At 43.1% G+C, this 16,829-nt stretch overlaps 2 protein-coding genes across 5 annotated transcripts in view; one reads left to right on the forward strand and one right to left on the reverse strand.

Annotated features, from left to right (window-relative positions):
- Positions 1-8,847: 8,847 nt before the first annotated feature.
- On the reverse strand, positions 8,848-14,517 carry CHCHD7 (coiled-coil-helix-coiled-coil-helix domain containing 7). The gene is made up of 4 exons (XM_054057141.1): positions 14,354-14,517; positions 11,433-11,510; positions 10,791-10,889; positions 8,848-9,989 (listed from the first exon to the last, which is right to left on the reverse strand). Exons 2-4 carry the CDS (start codon positions 11,484-11,486, stop codon positions 9,888-9,890), a joined length of 255 nt encoding a protein of 84 aa, XP_053913116.1. The 5' UTR covers positions 11,487-11,510; positions 14,354-14,517; the 3' UTR covers positions 8,848-9,887.
- Positions 14,518-14,770: 253 nt separating this feature from the next.
- Positions 14,771-16,829, forward strand: part of PLAG1 (PLAG1 zinc finger) — a 51,867-nt gene continuing 49,808 nt past the window's right edge. For all 4 annotated transcript variants that reach the window (XM_054058802.1, XM_054058805.1, XM_054058801.1 and 1 more), the window contains exon 1: positions 14,771-14,993. The gene's annotated coding sequence lies outside the window, so the exon portion shown is untranslated. The remainder of the gene's footprint in view (positions 14,994-16,829) is intronic.

Genomic DNA, 16,829 nt, shown 5'->3' on the forward strand with positions numbered 1-16,829 from the left:
AATTTGCTTACCTAAAATTTGCTGAATGTTTTTGTAATGCCACATGTCGGATGTCCTTTTAAAGGCTTATGCAAGAACATCTGCAAACCTCCTGCATCAGAAACATCTCAAAAGTAGCAATCCCTTAGTGAACAGAAAACGTTATTTGTCTTGGGTTGGTGCAGAATGCAACAATCTGAAAGCTGAACTGGAAATATTGAGGAAAATCTTTGCACGTAAAATCATTCTTTACAAGTGAATAGCAGTTCTAGACCTGACAGAGGACACAAATGAAAACATAAATGAATCAAATAACATCTTAAATCAGCCAGTTCTCCAATTTTAGAAGCAATGTCAGCTTCTCACTGCCTTGGAGGCCAATCAGTAGTGATAATCAGCAACAAATGACTTCATTAGTTTATTCAAAAATGACCATCCTGCATTTCCAGACGAGTACAAAACTGTACTCACGTCAAACTAGAAATGAGACTTCTCTGACACAAGCAGTAGGCTGGCTGTTCTCAAACATCCAACTTTACAGCAGCTTCTCCAGCAAGCTGATTTTCCTGCAGCTGCCAACTGGAGGAGACGGACAGATATACTGATGTTCTCTGCCAATTCCTGCCTGGCAATTTTTCTAAACAGCAGAAAACCAAAGCATTTTGTGAACTCTTCTTGTCCCACAGCAACCCTTAAACAGCTGAGGTGTCAAAGTATTTATTAACATAATTGATTCTCAGGGTTTTGAACACTAAAATTTAAACGGCAGAAACCCTAAAACTGCCTTTAACGCACAGGTAGGTAAAACCGACCAGCAAGCCTTTTCAGTGCTTTTCTTCTCCTTGTACATGTGTGCTTGCAGCACTTAGTCCTAGATGGGATCACATAATGATTAAGACAACTGGCAAACTGTCAAGAAGACTCTTTAAATTGCCCAGCTCCAGATGCTAGGAGATCATGGCTCCTTCTAGGTTTTATCTGCTTTTAGCTGCCTGCCACCTTGAGATCATACCCCTTGTGTACTCACAGCTTTGAAGACCTAAGCCCCTTTTTCAAACACAGAAAACCTTGCTGGACCTGTGATCACAGCTGCAGCTTCAGCATTTGCTGCTCACTCAGACACCACACACTGTCCCTTCCAGTCCATGGGCATAAAGTGTAGCTGCAGCTGCACAATAAGCTGCCTGAGGATCCATCTGGGCTGAGAATCAACTGTCGTCTCTTTCTCCTCTTCGCTATTTTTCAACTGGATACATACCCCAGGCTAGAGCCCTGCAGCAGCGTTAACAGCAGGAATGAAAGAGGCACCAACTGGAGAACAGGAACAAGGGACTTAGAATTGCAGTTGCTGAAGGTAATCACTGAAAAATATGACCAAATAACACCCTGCAGAAAAATAAATTTCCTGCTGTTCACCCATACACTAGCAGACTTCACAATTGCTCCCCAAAGTAGATGGAGTGAAATATTTATTCCATAAATCCCAGCAGAGGCGTGGCCAGACACCCAGCTCACCAGCACTGCCAACCTCAAACTGCAAATCAGAACATGAAGCACCAGGAAATTCATTATCCAAGTGTTTGGCATCCACAGGCTCTAGATGTCTGAACACTGCAACAGCCAACAGGTGAACAGGCCCTTAGGTATCTATGTTTTAAATTTGGGAGGCAAAGTGGTTGTTTCATCCTGTATAGAACCAGCCCAAGATCTTAACTTGTCATCCTTAACTTAAAGAACTGCTTTTGTATACCTGTTAAGTAGAATACTACTAAAACACAGCATTCCTAGTACCATCAGTAACACCTGTTTGAATCCATTCATCGGGAAACAAAGCCAAAGTACATAAGACCGATATTGAAGGATATGCAAATTCACAGTGCACAGCTTGCACACACCTTCTGTTTATCCATCCATTTGGTATTTATGCATTGAAGCAAGTGCTGTATTGCAAACGCATGCCAGTGCAGCAGCTTCATTCAGTTCTGGTATTTAACAAAAATCAGGAGGAAGTACCACAAAACTCCTGTCACCCTACTTTTCGCATGCAATCATATTCAGTAATCACTTCAACAGTTGCATGCAACTCTAGAGCCAAGGACTGCTCAGGGGTCCACATGTGGCAGGGCAATACAGATTCATATATGGCACAATAAAAAAAACCTATATATATATATATATAAAACCAGCAGGCTATTTCTGCAAAAACTTTGCGAATTTTTTTTTGACAAAACAACTGCAATCTTTTGTCAGTGAAAAATGGTTAGACTTCACAGGATGAGTGTTTGCAAGCTTGAACTTGATGCCTCCTGTTTCTACTGCTACTCCTGTTTCTACTCTTACTAACTTCGTCCTACAGCTGTGAAGTGCTTTTAGTAAATTCAATGAATACCTCTTTTTTAACTTGAGCATAATCTTATTTATTTATCATTATATATTCTTATTCACCTTACAATGGTTTTCCATTTTGGGACAACTCTGAAGTATAAGTGTAGTTTTTGATCCACTACTGTAACAGCACAGCATTATCTACTCACAGAATGCCAATTTCTGACGGGCCCAAATTTGATTTTGCTGTACGCAACAAAAATCTGACCTGATCCATAGTTCCCAAACTGTATAATTTTCAGCTACCAACATCATCCAGCATTCCTATTTAACTGCTTTTACTGAAAAGCAAAGAAATGTTTCATTTTCATCACTTCCAGTAACAGTAAATTTAGAGCAAGTTGATTTTCTAAAAATTGTTTTATTGATGTTATTTTAAATCTACTGATTGTTAGCACACATGAAATAAGTGTTTTGCAATGACTAAGGATATTATTCTGATTTTACTGGGCAATGGATGACATTGATATTCCCTGGCACAAAGAACAGGTTTTGTGCCAGAAAAGTCACATGAAGTATAAAAAAAAAAAAAAAAAAAAGAACAAAACAAACATGACATAGTTGAGGTACTGAAGTAAGGAATTTAACAGCATCTTTCCAAAAGCAAAGGCTGAATTTAAATTTAAGAAAAGTATTTTGGAAACGGTGTAAATTAAAATACTGAGTGGCAAGAAATAAACACTGGCAGTCAAAGATGCATGCATTTCTGTTCCACTGAGGATGTTAGATAGAAGAAAACCTCTCTGCTAGGAGGCAATGAAATACGTAGTACAGAGAAAAAGCTAAACCAGAAAGTACTATTTCTAGCAATGTTTCCTATAAAAGGGCAAAACCATATTCCAGATAAAATAAAGTATTTGGCATTAATAGAAAATGTTTGTTACGTAGCAACTTCAAAAGGTGGCTCATAGCTCGTATCCACTGATGCGACCCAGAAGAAATAAGAAATAGAAAGGCAAGGGAACATGGTTTTGAAACTGAGAATGAAAACAATGTTAAAAAGAAAGCAGGGACTGAATAATTTTCATCTTTGTTTCAAGTCCATGTTCTGTCACATTTGGCAGTGTTCTGTCAGTAATATTTGTATCAGTAATATTTGCAGCGCATAGCCATTTATCGAAGTTAAATAGGTAAAGAGGTAGCCCAAGGGTAGTAGGACTTTGAGAATAATTATTGGAAGAATAGTGCAATGCAATGCAAAATCTAATTCCCCAATAACTAACGTTTGAGTTTTAAACCCCTCACACAACAGCAGCAGGTTTGGAGTAGCTTCCTATAGATTCTGCCCCTCTATTCCTCTCTTGTGAGACTTCATCTGGAATACTGTGTCCAGTTCTGGAATCCTCAACGTAAGAAGGACATGGAGCTGTTGGGACAGGTCCAGAGGAGGGCTACAAAGATGATCAGAGAGCTGGAGCACTTTCCCTACAAGGACAGGCTGAGAGAGTTGGGCCTGTTCAGCCTGGAGATGGCTCAGAGGAGACCTTACAGCAACCTTCCAGTACCTGAAGGGCCTACAGGAAAGCTGGGGAGGGGCTATTCATAAAGGCTTGTGGGGATAGGACCAGGGGGAACAGATATAAACTGGAGAGGGCCAGATTTAGACTGGACATTAGGAAGAATTTCTTCACTATGAGAATGATGAGACACTGGCACAGGTTGCCCAGGGAACTTGTGGCTGCCCCATCCCTGGAGGTGTTCAAGGCCAGGTTGGATGGCGCCCTGGGCAGCCTGATCCAGTGGGATGTCCCTGCCCATGGCAGGGGGGTTGGAACTACATGATCTTTAAGGTCCCTTCCAACCCTAACTATACTATGATTTACCTAGATTAGGGCTGGGGCTCTAGACAGAATCTGCTCAAACTGAACATTATAAAAAAAACCCAACCCAACCAAACATGCAGCCCCTGAAATAAGGAGGATGCAAATACGAATAATCCATTGGAGCATAAAGGACCTAGAAGTCATTCTAAGTTTCACAATTTACTTGGCAAAAGAAAAAGCCTAGGTATAGGTATAGAAAACAATTCTAATTTAAAAAAATGTTCATAGAAAAAATAAATAAACCATGCTTAGCTTCACTAACAATGAAAATTTTATTACCTTTAAAAAACAGCACCAAAAGAAACCTCCATCCTACTGATGGAAGAGTCATGGCATCCAGCTTCTCCGACTGTTATATATTATGTAATAAAGAAATTGCACCCACAGACAGGATTGGGAGAAAGTATTTCATATTAAATGATCCTCATGTCTCTCCTCAGAGATTTTCTAGGAAAGGAACTGCTAATAATTAGGTGATCTGCCATGTTACTTGTGTCAGAAAGTTATGAAAATCTCTCTTGGCTCTCAAGACTCACCAACTTCGGTATTATTGTTCTCCTTTCTCCAGTGCCACAGTCACATATAACATTCTACAGACTATCAAATGGCAGGTTCCTGCTTAAGCAGCAGCATGCATAGTGCACCACCATTCAAGAAAGGAGACTTGAAAGCTTTTTTAAAAAGGGCTACCACAACTTCAAAAAAAACAAGGAATATGCTTTTATTAGCTACCTCCATATCATTTCATACAGATAGATATATAGTCTTAGACTTCGCTGCCAGAGTAGCCTCTCTTTTAATCATTAGGAATCAGCAACAGAAGTGCATTTTGGGGTTGAAAGGGAACATAGTGTTTTAAAAACCTCAAAAGTAAAAAAAAAAATCATTTGTATAATTCATAGATGAGCAGGGTTGATATTCCAGCAGAGCTAATGGAAATTAGTTTGTGAAACAGATGAGTAGGCAAGAGGCAATTAGGTAGGATAAAGCTGCAGAATGAAACCTCCAAGATGAACTTTGAACCTAAGGCATGGTTGGTGATCACAAAATTAAAAGACAAGGTGGGAAGCAGTGCAATTGACAAAAAGAAGGTAACAGAGAAATTGGGAGATGAAAGTATTGTACCTGAGGTGGAGTGGGAGGGTGGGAATCAAAATATTAATATAATAGAATGGTGTCCACAGGGCAGAATATAGCAGTGTAAGGAAGACAAGAGGTCACGCTTATTGAAATGGATGCTGAAGGGAGAGAGGCAAGTTGCAAAGGCATTTCAAGTTAGCTGCATTCAGTTTACCAGCTCAACTGTCAAAAGGGAAGTAATAATATGATTTGAAAATTGCTACATTGAAGACCTTAAAACTGAAAATCCTGAAGAGTCATCAAGACAGAAACCTAAATGATAGAAATTACTTATTAAAAATATGTCTTAGTTACTAGATGTGTGATATAAAAATCATTCTAAGGTTATATTTTAATGACCCGCTGCATTTAGTCAGTATAAATGGAATACTTAACTCTTACATTTTTTTCTATCAAATAGGCTGCAAGAAAAACTAAAAATTCAGTAGTATACTTGCTTTTCTTTTTGCTATAATACTTTATACAGTTTCCTCCAGTTACCTCAGATTCTTGCAAGAGAATAAAAGCCTGCAAGGGTGTACTTTTCTAAACTACAATTACTTTTCTCATAGCTATTTTTGAAGATTGACTTTGAAGATGCAGATACTTCTAGCATGAGTTAAAGGCTGCTCCAAAGGCATTAGAGTCACACTGCATACTGTAAATTCATCCTATCTGTTCCACTGAAGTTTTAGGGAAACCTCCCCTATATGCATGCCCTTGGTCACACAGGAGCACAAAAGTTTCACTAGAAGAAAAGCACAAAAATGACGGAGCTGCAACACATGCAAGCCCCTGCCCTGCAATGCTTCAGCCGTGAAACCTAGTCATAGTCGAGCTTTAGAGTCCTGAAAACTTCCCTGCAACACTTTCAAGAGCACAGACTCATCCCAATGGCAGCAGCAGAAAACGTTCAGAACCAAAGGCCCTGCACTGCAGCGTAATGGGAAAGGTAAGATTATAAAATGTACAAATGGAAGTCTGAACATTCACCTGGGTCTGACAGAGCACCTGTGGCTGCTCTTCAGTACTCAGGTGTGATCAATGATCACAGTGAAAAATATTCCTTCAAGGATCATATACCAAACTTCTCAGGCTGCACAGAAACCTATTTTCCAGCAGTGACTTAGTCTTGTATTCCTCATCTGCTTATAGTGCAGAGCCAGCACCACTCTTCCCTTTCTCCCACATGAATTCTGCTGTGTGGGAAGAGGCTAAAAAAAGCACCAGTAGTAGGTTGAGTGATTTTGTTTTCATACAGTCTGTTGTGCAACAGCACCATCCAGCTGTCAAACAAAAAAATGAAACATTAATGCCACTATCCAGATTTGGTCCTCATACCAAAAGCAAAAATGAACTACATTCATTCAACAAAAAGAACACACCAAACCCCACAGGTCTTGTCTTCGCTTCTGAATTAGCTATACCAGTGTGTTGTGTTACGTTTTCTGGGTTAGTACACAGTTTGCTTTAGCAAAACTAATCAACTCTGTTCATCTCTGCCTCGTAAGGCTGGTAGGCTATAGTTTACCTCAGTGTTTCAGCAAAGCGTGGAATATAAGCTCTCAGATATGTGGAAAAGACCATTATCTTTTGGTTCACAAGCAAATAGTTAACTGCACCGCAAAAATTAATGAAAAAAGTTCAACCACTTCATACATAAGAGCCCACGCTTTAACTATGACAGCTTACCACTCTGAGCTTCAGTAGTGAAAGCAAGAACAGCAACCTCCAGTGAAGGGGAAACACAGTGAAAACTCAGACTTAACTAACTGATTACTTGAGAGGCATTATGACTTGACAAAGAAAACTTATTGGTTTCCAAGATTTTTCACTGTTGTGTTCTTTAACAGTAACTGTAAGGCATATGCAATGCAAATAAGTGGTATTCCCTATAATGGATGACTGATTACCTGAATCAAATCCACTTCTTGTATCAAAGTCACTGCTTAAGCTGCCCTCGATTCTTCACTAAATCCAGTTTTGGCAAAACACCTACAGGCAGCTTACCATGCGTGTTGATCAGGAAGACTTATATTAGAATACTGTTCTTGCATTATTTGTGCCTTAGTCTGTTCTGTGATCCCACATTCTTGTGTTGTTTGATACCTGAAAGCAGAGAAAGCACTTCCTTTTCCGACTTTAAGTCCTGTACTAGTTCTTTACACACACTTCACAAAACAGTACGATCTATTAAAGTCCAAAGTCAAGTCACAAGAAAACAAAACCAGTGGCAAGTTTCCAAGTAAGTATTGGAAAGAAAAAATTATAAATGCAACAGTTAACCTAGGAGAAAGGGCACTTGTTACTCTCAAAGCAAACTGGAAAGGAAAACCTCAGTTAAATGAGAGAACTTTAAGGAACCTGAGCTTATGCAAAGAAGACTCAGCACAGTCATATCAAGATTTTTTTCTTGCACAGAACTAAAATGTACACTAAAATTTAATGTAAGGCCAGACATAAGAGCACAGCAACAGGAAAACAGCAAGCACTAGAATAGTAGCCAAAGCCACAGAAGGAAAGAACATCACCAAAGATAAAGCAGAGGTGCCAAATGACAAGCCTGTGCCAAGTGCGAGAGAAGGTGCCCTTAGACAAGCAAGCCAGCAAAACTGAAAGAGCCTACAGAGACATAGCTTAAGAAAACGGGGACAATCAGATCCCTAAAACCTGCAGATTAACAAGACTATAAAATAAGAGGCATGGCCAATGAGGAAGTTATGGCTAAGTCTGACTAATGAAAGCAAGGGGTTGTCCCATCGCTAAGACAGGGAGAGCAGAGAACATAAGACCTTCAAGAGGAGCTGTATTAGAAAGTTACTGCAGGACTACATCACTGAATCAGAGATGGAACAAAGCTACCAGAAATAAAACTGTTGGAATGAGAACAGACAAACACTTGAATCGGTGAAAAACAACTGCTGCCAAGTGTGCAATAAAAAGGAAAGATGGGTATGTAAGAAGGTACTGGAGGAGGGAGGTGGTAGGCAAGAGAGCCTCTGAATCTATAATGAGTTTCTTCAGTTCCACCAAAAAAAAAAAAAAAAAAAATGATGAAAAATGTCAGCAGTTTGAATTCAAAGTCCACAGAAAGTAAGTTAAAATTAAGAACCTGATCTCGATTGAAGGAAGTGTATTTCCCTTCCTAGGAACCGACTAAAGAACTTGTGACATAGCTTGGAGGCAGCACAACTATGCTCAAAGAGCTGCATACTCAAGAGGCAGAGTTACACACTCATCCCAGTAACAGAAATAGTACAATCAATCCATTTCAAAACCAAGGCGGAACAGACAGAAAGACAAGGAAGAGGAAAAGTAGATCTCCATTATTACCAGTCAGGTCAAATAACAAGAGAGGAGGTGGATACAGCATAAGAAAACTCACTAAGCATAGAAATAGGACTGCAGTGGAAAGAAATAAGACAAGCCAGACAGAAGAAGAAACAGGAAGCCATGAAGTCTTTCCAAAACAGTCTAAATAGAGACAACACTTTTACACCATCCTCCATGAGGTCAGCCAAAGTCCTGCCAACTTGATTACCATAAGTCCTAAAGGATTTCACATGGAACCTGAGCTCAGGGCAGTGTTTCTTCTATTTTACCACAGGGTGAAAGCTTTCAAGGCACGACACCAGAAGGTACTAGAGGCAAGGAAAAAAAAAAAAGTGTTTTCAGTAGAGAGCAACATGCTTATGTTTAGTTTTTCAGTTTAGTTAAGGAAACAATCTTACTTAATATTGGAGTACCTGTTCAAACTGAGCTTTCTAGTCTTGTATGAGTAAGCATTTCTAAACCCAGTGCTTCAGCTGTCCGGAGAGTCTTACATAGATGTACTATAGTTAAACCTGCCATGTCACTCAGAGTATACGTTTACATGTCTACAAGTCCCTGCCACCTCCCTGCCAGCAAAGTATCTATTTACTATCCCCAGAAGGTACTATTCGGTTCAGACCTAAGGAGTTCAATTCTATCTTCATCAACCTCTCTAACCTTGTAACAAGCAAAGCTTGTGTAGTTGATTTATTGCAAGCTTCTGCTGTCTCTGAGCACAGTGGCAGACCTAATGACAAGTTTGTTGGATTTGGCATCATGTTCAGTTCATGAACAGTCTTATCAGGGACACAGATTACAACTGATGTGAAAATAGTTATGGATCACACATGATAAATCCAGAATATTAGGCAGAATAGCTAGATACCAGAAATTCACTGCACATACTGGTCTCTCAATCTGCTCCATCCTTAAAACTACACCACAACACTCACTCCTTCTTTCAAACAAGCTCTGTGAGTCCCAATAATTTTATTTTTAGCATTTCACGGTAAGTTAGTTTCTACTTCCAAAGTTTCTAGACCTAAGTCACATTGATACCCATGACTTCCAGTGACAGGCCAAGTTCCCATGACAGGGAGTATGGATAAAACCAGGAAGTTCAATCCTATAAAGTTCACACACTTCAAAATTTGGGAGCTTATTTTAATCCAAGATAAGGCAACTGCAAAGTCCAGTTCATAACAGGGCAACTTGCTGCTAATAAGTTAATATGTACAGTGAAAACAGTCAGTCAATGCAAGTGTCTAGTCAGTAGGACTTCCCCATCGATTCCAATATTTTCTTTCTCTCTTCTGCTGAGGGCATCTCTGGTTTCACACCATTTCTTCTCCTTTGCATCATAATGTCATGCTGAAAATAGAAGAAAGCAACCATGAGAAGACAGATTTCTCAGAAGCCTCTGCCTCTAAGAATGAACAATATTCTTTAAAATAAGTACTGTGTACATATATATAAAGACCCAGATAATCCAAGTCTGATTAGCTGGTAACTAGATTTTCTAGTATTTTATAGACAATATCAGATAATTAACTTGCTGCTTCAGAAGACAGTGAAATTACAGTATTCCTATTACAGCATGCCAGACCATGCAATTGTCTGAAAATGTTTTTTTTAAGGCCAAGCTAAAAGACTCTCTACTACTATGGCATAAGGCAAGAAAACAGAGAACAGATTAACTGCACATAGTTCCTTGTGATACTTTTCTGCCACAAGACAGAAGGCAATGAGGACTACATTGCCAAATAAGAATGAACTCTTCCTAAGCTTGACCTTAGGTTAAGGTAAACATGTCCCAAAGCAATGGAAAAACACATGAACTTATGTTACTTCAGATTTTTTTCATTATACCCACTTAAACCAGAAATGATTAGAAATATCTGACTCAAATTTGAAGGAAAACATAGCAGGTAGCACAAGAACTCTGACTCGCAACCTAAGAGGGTTAACTTCAGAGAACCAAGGGAGTACTTTAAGGTGCACCTGCTTAACTCTTCCAGCAACACATACTGAGACTAACTAGGCCTGTAATTCACTGTAAAATCAGTAGCAGCCAGCACTAGCTAAGCCTGAAAAGATCAGAAAGCAGCATGTCAGAAGTCACGTACTTAATGCAAACTGCAGAGTGAAATTTAGAAAAACTATTGTGCTTACCCAGAATCTTCTGCAACTTTTGTACTTCAAGAAATAAGCAGTACACATATCCTTGTTATAGTTGTTGTCATCCATGCATTTTCTAGAAGCATCCGTTTCCTTTAATAGGAAAAATATACTTCAGAGCTGAGGGAAGTTACTGTACTTAGTGTCTAAATATTCTAACAAGTCCCAGAATATCTATGAAGACGGTAGGCAGCTTCTCAGAAGAAAGAATACTATCAAAAGATAGCAGAGGAACAGCCATCACAAAGGGTAATCAGTAATTCCAAGCAATGAATTCATTTAAAGATAACAGGCATTAGTACTCTTTAAATAGTAAGGATAGAGTTTGCAGAATAGCTGTTTACAAAAATGCCTGGTATAGCCCACAAAAGACTTTTGAAAATCAACCAAGTTTGTCTAACCAGGATGCCAGGCTTCAGTTTTAAGGACAGAAAATTGAAGAGATTGCTATCAGTTGTATTCTTCCTATTTATGAGGAACTACAGGTTGTTACTTCATGCTTACTATAAAGGTTGATTTTCAGCTTTTCCCATCTTCAGACTGTTTTTATGCAAAACGTCATATGCAAGAGTGCCATAAAAATATCCTCTAGAAATCACATAATCTAACGTTAAAACATACAAATAGACATCTTACCGCTACACATGGATTTCTATCATGGTCTCTAAGCTGCTGTGCATGCCTGGGCATTCTAGACAGACACTTGTACTTTGGCTAGAAACAGAAGAGAAACTGGATAAGTATCTACTTTTAATAGCAACTCAGGTTTAAGTCTGAACTTCAGCATGTAATAAAAGTCTTCCAATAACACACACAGTTTGGTTGTCATAAAAACATCACCACCAAACCTCCTTTGCAAAATGTTATTTCAAAAGCACTAACAGCAAGACAACCCAGGCAAGTTTAGCCTGTCACTAAGACTGCTTACTCCCTGATAAATTCCTGGAGAATGGGGCCACTGAGGTGACTCTCATACCAGCCTGTCATATCACTGAGGAAGTGAATGCGCCTAGGAGAAACAGCTCCATAGAAGCTGTCCACAGCCAACACACTGTACGCACTTCAACTAACAGTGTGGGGGAGTAACGTGCAAGTAAACTTGTCCAGATTTGCACCTGCTTCTTAGCTAGATCACATCTCTATCTTCACTGAGCTTTCACAGGTGTAACAAGTGCCCAACCATCTCCTGTGTTGCTCTATCAGATATTTAGCAGAAAAGGAAATTGTTTCACCACAAGGAAGGACTAGATCCACACTCAATGTGTATGACAGCCTGAATCGCATTTTTCACCAGTTCAGTAGTTTGAGAGACTTAAAGTTTAAGTTTCAGTGCCAAGGACCTACTCTGATCCAAGATGATGACATCACTATGAACAGCAGGTCCTCAATCCCTTTACTACTTCCATACCTTGCCTCAGAAACACATGGCCATGCAGGTATTTGTTCCAAACAAATACTAAATCTAACAAAAACAAATTTATGTTGACCAGAGGACTGTTTGAACCAATGCAAACAAACACTGGACGGAGGAAGAGAGTGCTCTTTGCAGAAAATTAAAGTACAGCTGATGAAGGAAATTGTGAAAGAATATCCTTGCTTGATTTTTTTTTTTTCTTTCCTAGAGACACTGGTAATTCTAAACTTAAACCCGCTTCTGTTCACATTAGAGACTGATAACTGCAGTAAGAGTCACTTTTGCTTGATATGAACAACCAAAAAAAAAAAACCCAAAAAATCAAGCGTAGCTCTCAGCAGCTCACAGATAGAAAACAATGGATTAGATGAAGGTGGTTCTTTAGGTAAGAGTAAGCTATTCCAGGTGAATAAGTTTGAGATTCTATATCCTGTGCAAGTATATTCTCCTGGGGCTTACAGTATTTTTTGCATTCCACTTGATCTTTTTCCTGCAAATGAGCCTTTTACAGAACAGCATCAGGAAACCCTTCCACTTTCCTTTGAGAACAACCCAGTGTTTCAGTTACCTTTACCAGCTAGGCAAATGTTTTCTTTTTTGTGGGTGCAAGAGGTTTTTTGATCAGGCACTTCCAACTCAAGCGCATAGAACATCAGTCAACCAGAATTCCAATGAAGGAGGTGAGAGGGAGAACCAGAAAACAAAAGCAGCATATCACAACGCCTCATCTAAGTTCATACCACAGACAAAGTTTTTAGAGGTTTGTTTGTGTCTACGTTATAACTATGCTTCACTGATATCAGAGGTGGAAGAACATGTCTCAAGACGTACGGTACTAAATTGACTTCAGCCTTAGTCTTTGAAAACTATTTGCGAGTTGTAGAATGCATCATCATCAGTGTTGTTTATTTGAACTGCAATTATCACTTTCAGTGTGATTACACTACCAGAATCTGCAACCATGTCCAGTTTAAGGAACCTGGGCACGATGCACACAATGAACACTTAACTTCTTCCAAGTGACAGGCGACAGGACAAGGGGGAATGCCCTCGAGCTATGCCAGGGGAGGTTCAGATTGGACATTAGGAAAAATTTTTTCACCGAAAGGGTCATGAGGCACTGGCACAGGGAGGTGGTAGAGCCACCATCCCTGGAGGTATTTAAAAGAAAGATAGATGAGATACTTAAGGATATGGTTCAGTGGCAGATAAGTATGGCTAGACTCTATGATCTCAGAGGTCTTTTCCAACCTGGCAATTCTATGATTAATAAAAACAGGCAGTTCAGGCTCTCATGAAGCCGCTTAGCTCAGAGTAGGCAAACTCTCAAGACACACTTAGCACTACCGAAAAGGTCCGACAGCTCCTGCGCATGTTCTTCCCTCTCTCCCCCCTCTCCAAAGCACTTCAGGATGTGAAACATTATCAGCTCGAAGGGCAGGCAGGTCACAGGGAAACTGCCGCGCGATTGAATGAGCAGCCGAGCAGGAAGCGAGCTTCCCCCGAGCATTTGCGCTTCTCTGCCTGCCTTCGGATCCCAGGTCGGAGCCCAGCCACAACCAAAGGCTTGTCTATTCCGCAGTTCTTAATTACGCCTTAACACGTTAACAGCTGCGAACTACACCGCAGAGAAATACACTCGTTGCTCGCGTTCCTTAACCCCAGGGGTTTTTTATTCAGTCCATAAACCAACCGGATATTTTTCCGTAGGCTCCTTCTCGTCGGAAATGGGGATACACACCACACCAACCATTCCTCCGATCGGCTCAAACCTAAACGCTATTGTAGAAAAACCCTGGGGCTTTTTATCGCCGTTACAGCGAGACAAGAGGGAACGCGGGGGCGGCCAGCGGCAGCCGGTGGGTCCGGGCACTGCGCAGCCATTCTGCCCTGCTCAACTTCCAGGAATAAAAGGGGAGTGGGTGGGAGAGCCAAGCGGGGCCCCGCAGTGGCCGCCATGCTCCGAGGGGGGAAGGAGACCCGCGCCCGCCTCGCGCGCTGTAACAGCCACCGCCCCAACGGCCCCCGGCAACGGGTGGGGGGAGGCGCCCGCAGCTCCCCTCCCCACACACCTCCGCGAGCCACAGCGCCCGCGCACCCCCCCAAGCACAGCTCTGTCCGCCGGGCGGCCGTCAGCACTCACCACCTCCGGCGTTCCCCCCTTCCTCCTCTTCCGACCGCGAGTTCAGAGGAGTGGAAGCAGCAGCGCGTCCGCGATCCCAAAGACGTCAGCGGCTCCGGCCGCGCGCGCTTAAGTACGGGCGCAGCCTTCCCCGCTCCCGGCCTCGCGCCACCTCCCCCTCCTCCTCCTCCCCCCTCCTTCCCTCCCTCCCTCCCCACCGCGCGCGCGCGCGCGCGCGCTCGCGCGCGCCCGGCGCCGCCGCCGCCGCCGCCGCCCACGCTGATTGGCAGAGCGCGGCGGCCAATGGCGGCGCCGCCGGGACCGACCCCCCCCAACTTTCCCCCCCACCTCCCTCCCTCAGCAGCAACGGGGCGGGCGGCGGGTCGCCCCGCGCGAGGGGCGCGGCCGCGCGCGCTGAGTGACGGGGGGAGGCGTCCAACCCGCGGTGCGTGTGGGCGGCGGGCGGTGTGGGCGCGGCGTGTGCGGCAGGCTGGGCTGCACCGCAGCGCATACACTACAATGGCTGCTGGAAAGACGGGAAAGCAAACAATTTCCAGGCCCGCCGCGTCCAGCCCGAAATATGGGGAAAAAATTACAGAAAAATCGGAGAACACTGTAAAGGGTGGAAACGGGGCGCAGAGGGGATGCTGAGGCTCCCGCGGTGAGTCTGCTGCGGGTTTGGGGGGCAGGCGCCGGGGTTTAGTAGGGAAATATCAGGGTTATTTAAATTATGAAGGGGGAGGAGGAGCGGGGGGGGGAGAGGAGAGAGGAGCGGCGAGCACCGAGGAAAAGTTTGTGTTCACCATCCCTGCTTCCCATCCCTCTCCCCCCCGCAGCCCCGCGGCGGATCCCCCTGCGGGGGAGGGGGGAGCAGGGGAAAAGGGGGGGAAAAAGCCGGGATGGGGGGGGGAAAGCAGGGGATGGGGGGGGCGAGGCGAGCGGTGCCCCCCCCTTCCCTCGGAGGGGGAGAGGGATGGCTTTGAGAGTAAAAAACCCAGCCTGTGCGAGGAGTTGGGAACCCCCCCGCCGGCGCGGGGCTGCGCGGGGGTCCCGGGCCCGGGGATGGGGCTCGGGGGGCAGCAGCAGCGCGGCCGCCCCTTCCCCTCGCCGCCCCGGCGGAGCCTGTGCCGTGAATGCAGTGACAGCGGGCGAGAGGGAGCGGAAGACATTAAGAGAGAGAGAGAGCGCGGTTGCCGAAAAATGAGAGAAAAAAATTAATATAAATTCGCCCCCCGCCTCAAACCGGACGGATTTTGCACAGAAATTTCCTTCGTGGACCCGGCTACCCGTGGGGTGTCCCCTAGCCCTCGCCGCCGCCTCTTTGGGGGGATCCGGAGTGACTTTGGGGCGCTCGACCCCCCCTTTCCCGTCGTTTTTTGGACAAAAGTTTTTTTTTTCGTAATAAAGAAACGAATTTGCCTGCTCTCCCCCTCCGAGTGGCCCGAGAGCTTTTCCCTTCCCCATCGGTGTGTGTTTAGAGAAAAGTGTGAACCCGAGCGAGTGCCGAGCCGCGCTGCCTTGGGGAGGGGGGTTTGCTAACTGAAAGCAGGAGAGATCCGGAGAGAGAGAGAGAGAGAGCAGGGACAGCTTGTTGTCAGTATCATAAACAACCAAAATGGAGGGAGAACTGAGGCATATAACAAAATAAAAATCAGAAAAAAATGCCAAAAAACACCTAAAAATCGGGGCTGCTCCCCCTTTTCTTCCTCAAGGTAACAGAATAAAACCCGTGTCTTCCCGAGGCCGTTTAAAGGTTTCAGGGAGCAAGGAGTTAATATTTATTATTTTTTTTTTGTTGATGAATTCTTTGGAAAGGCAAAAGCCTCTTATAACTCGCCACCAACAATGAGAAAACGTGAAAATCCCTTTCAGGAGAGAGAGGTAGGGGGAGATGATAGTGCAGAAAGTGCATAACTTGGGGGTAGTGTGGAGTGATTCTAGATAAGATAAATGCTGGATGTGCTGCTTTATAACTTCATTTTTAAATGCTTTTTCGGATGTTTGGGAGGGGGGTTGGACACGGGGGCTCCTTTCTTCTCCTCTGTCTTTTTTTTTCTGTCTCTTTTTTTTTTTTTTTTTTTTTTTCTCGGACCGGAATGTAATGCTTTTGTAGTGTCACTTTCCTGATCTAATTAGGATGTGTGAGGCAAAGAGTAAACCTTTCCGGTTTTAAAGTGCGTTTTCGTTGCCTTTGAATTTCAAGTTTTCCTGGTGGCTCCCTCCTCTATTTAAACTGGATTCTTCAGAGGAGTGTGGGGTTGAGGTAATGCTCCACAGGGAAAGCAGAGAGGGCTCAGGGGCAGGGCACCTCTTCTGCGGGTGGTTGCTGATTTCTCAGGCACGTTCAGTTCACCTGTTTGTCTCCTAAAGGAATGTATTCTGCAGTCTCCTCGTTTTATTTATATAAAATAGTGATGCCTCATCTCGCCTCATGTTGAAGTTAATACGAAAGTGCTGCTGATGTTGGTTCCACGTGGGATCAGGGACATAGCAGGGC

Source organism: Cuculus canorus, chromosome 2 (genome assembly GCF_017976375.1).
Source record: "Cuculus canorus isolate bCucCan1 chromosome 2, bCucCan1.pri, whole genome shotgun sequence".
Lineage (NCBI taxonomy): Eukaryota > Metazoa > Chordata > Aves > Cuculiformes > Cuculidae > Cuculus > Cuculus canorus.

Coding starts and splice junctions, on each gene's coding strand:
- CHCHD7 (XM_054057141.1), bottom strand. CDS start 11,486: ATGCCCAGGCATGCACAGCAGCTTAGAGACCATGATAGAAATCCATGT. Junction 10,890..11,432: donor ATAGAAATCCATGTGTAGCG/GTAAGATGTCTA, acceptor TTCCTATTAAAG/GAAACGGATGCTTCTAGAAA. Junction 9,990..10,790: donor AAAGTTGCAGAAGATTCTGG/GTAAGCACAATA, acceptor TTCTATTTTCAG/CATGACATTATGATGCAAAG.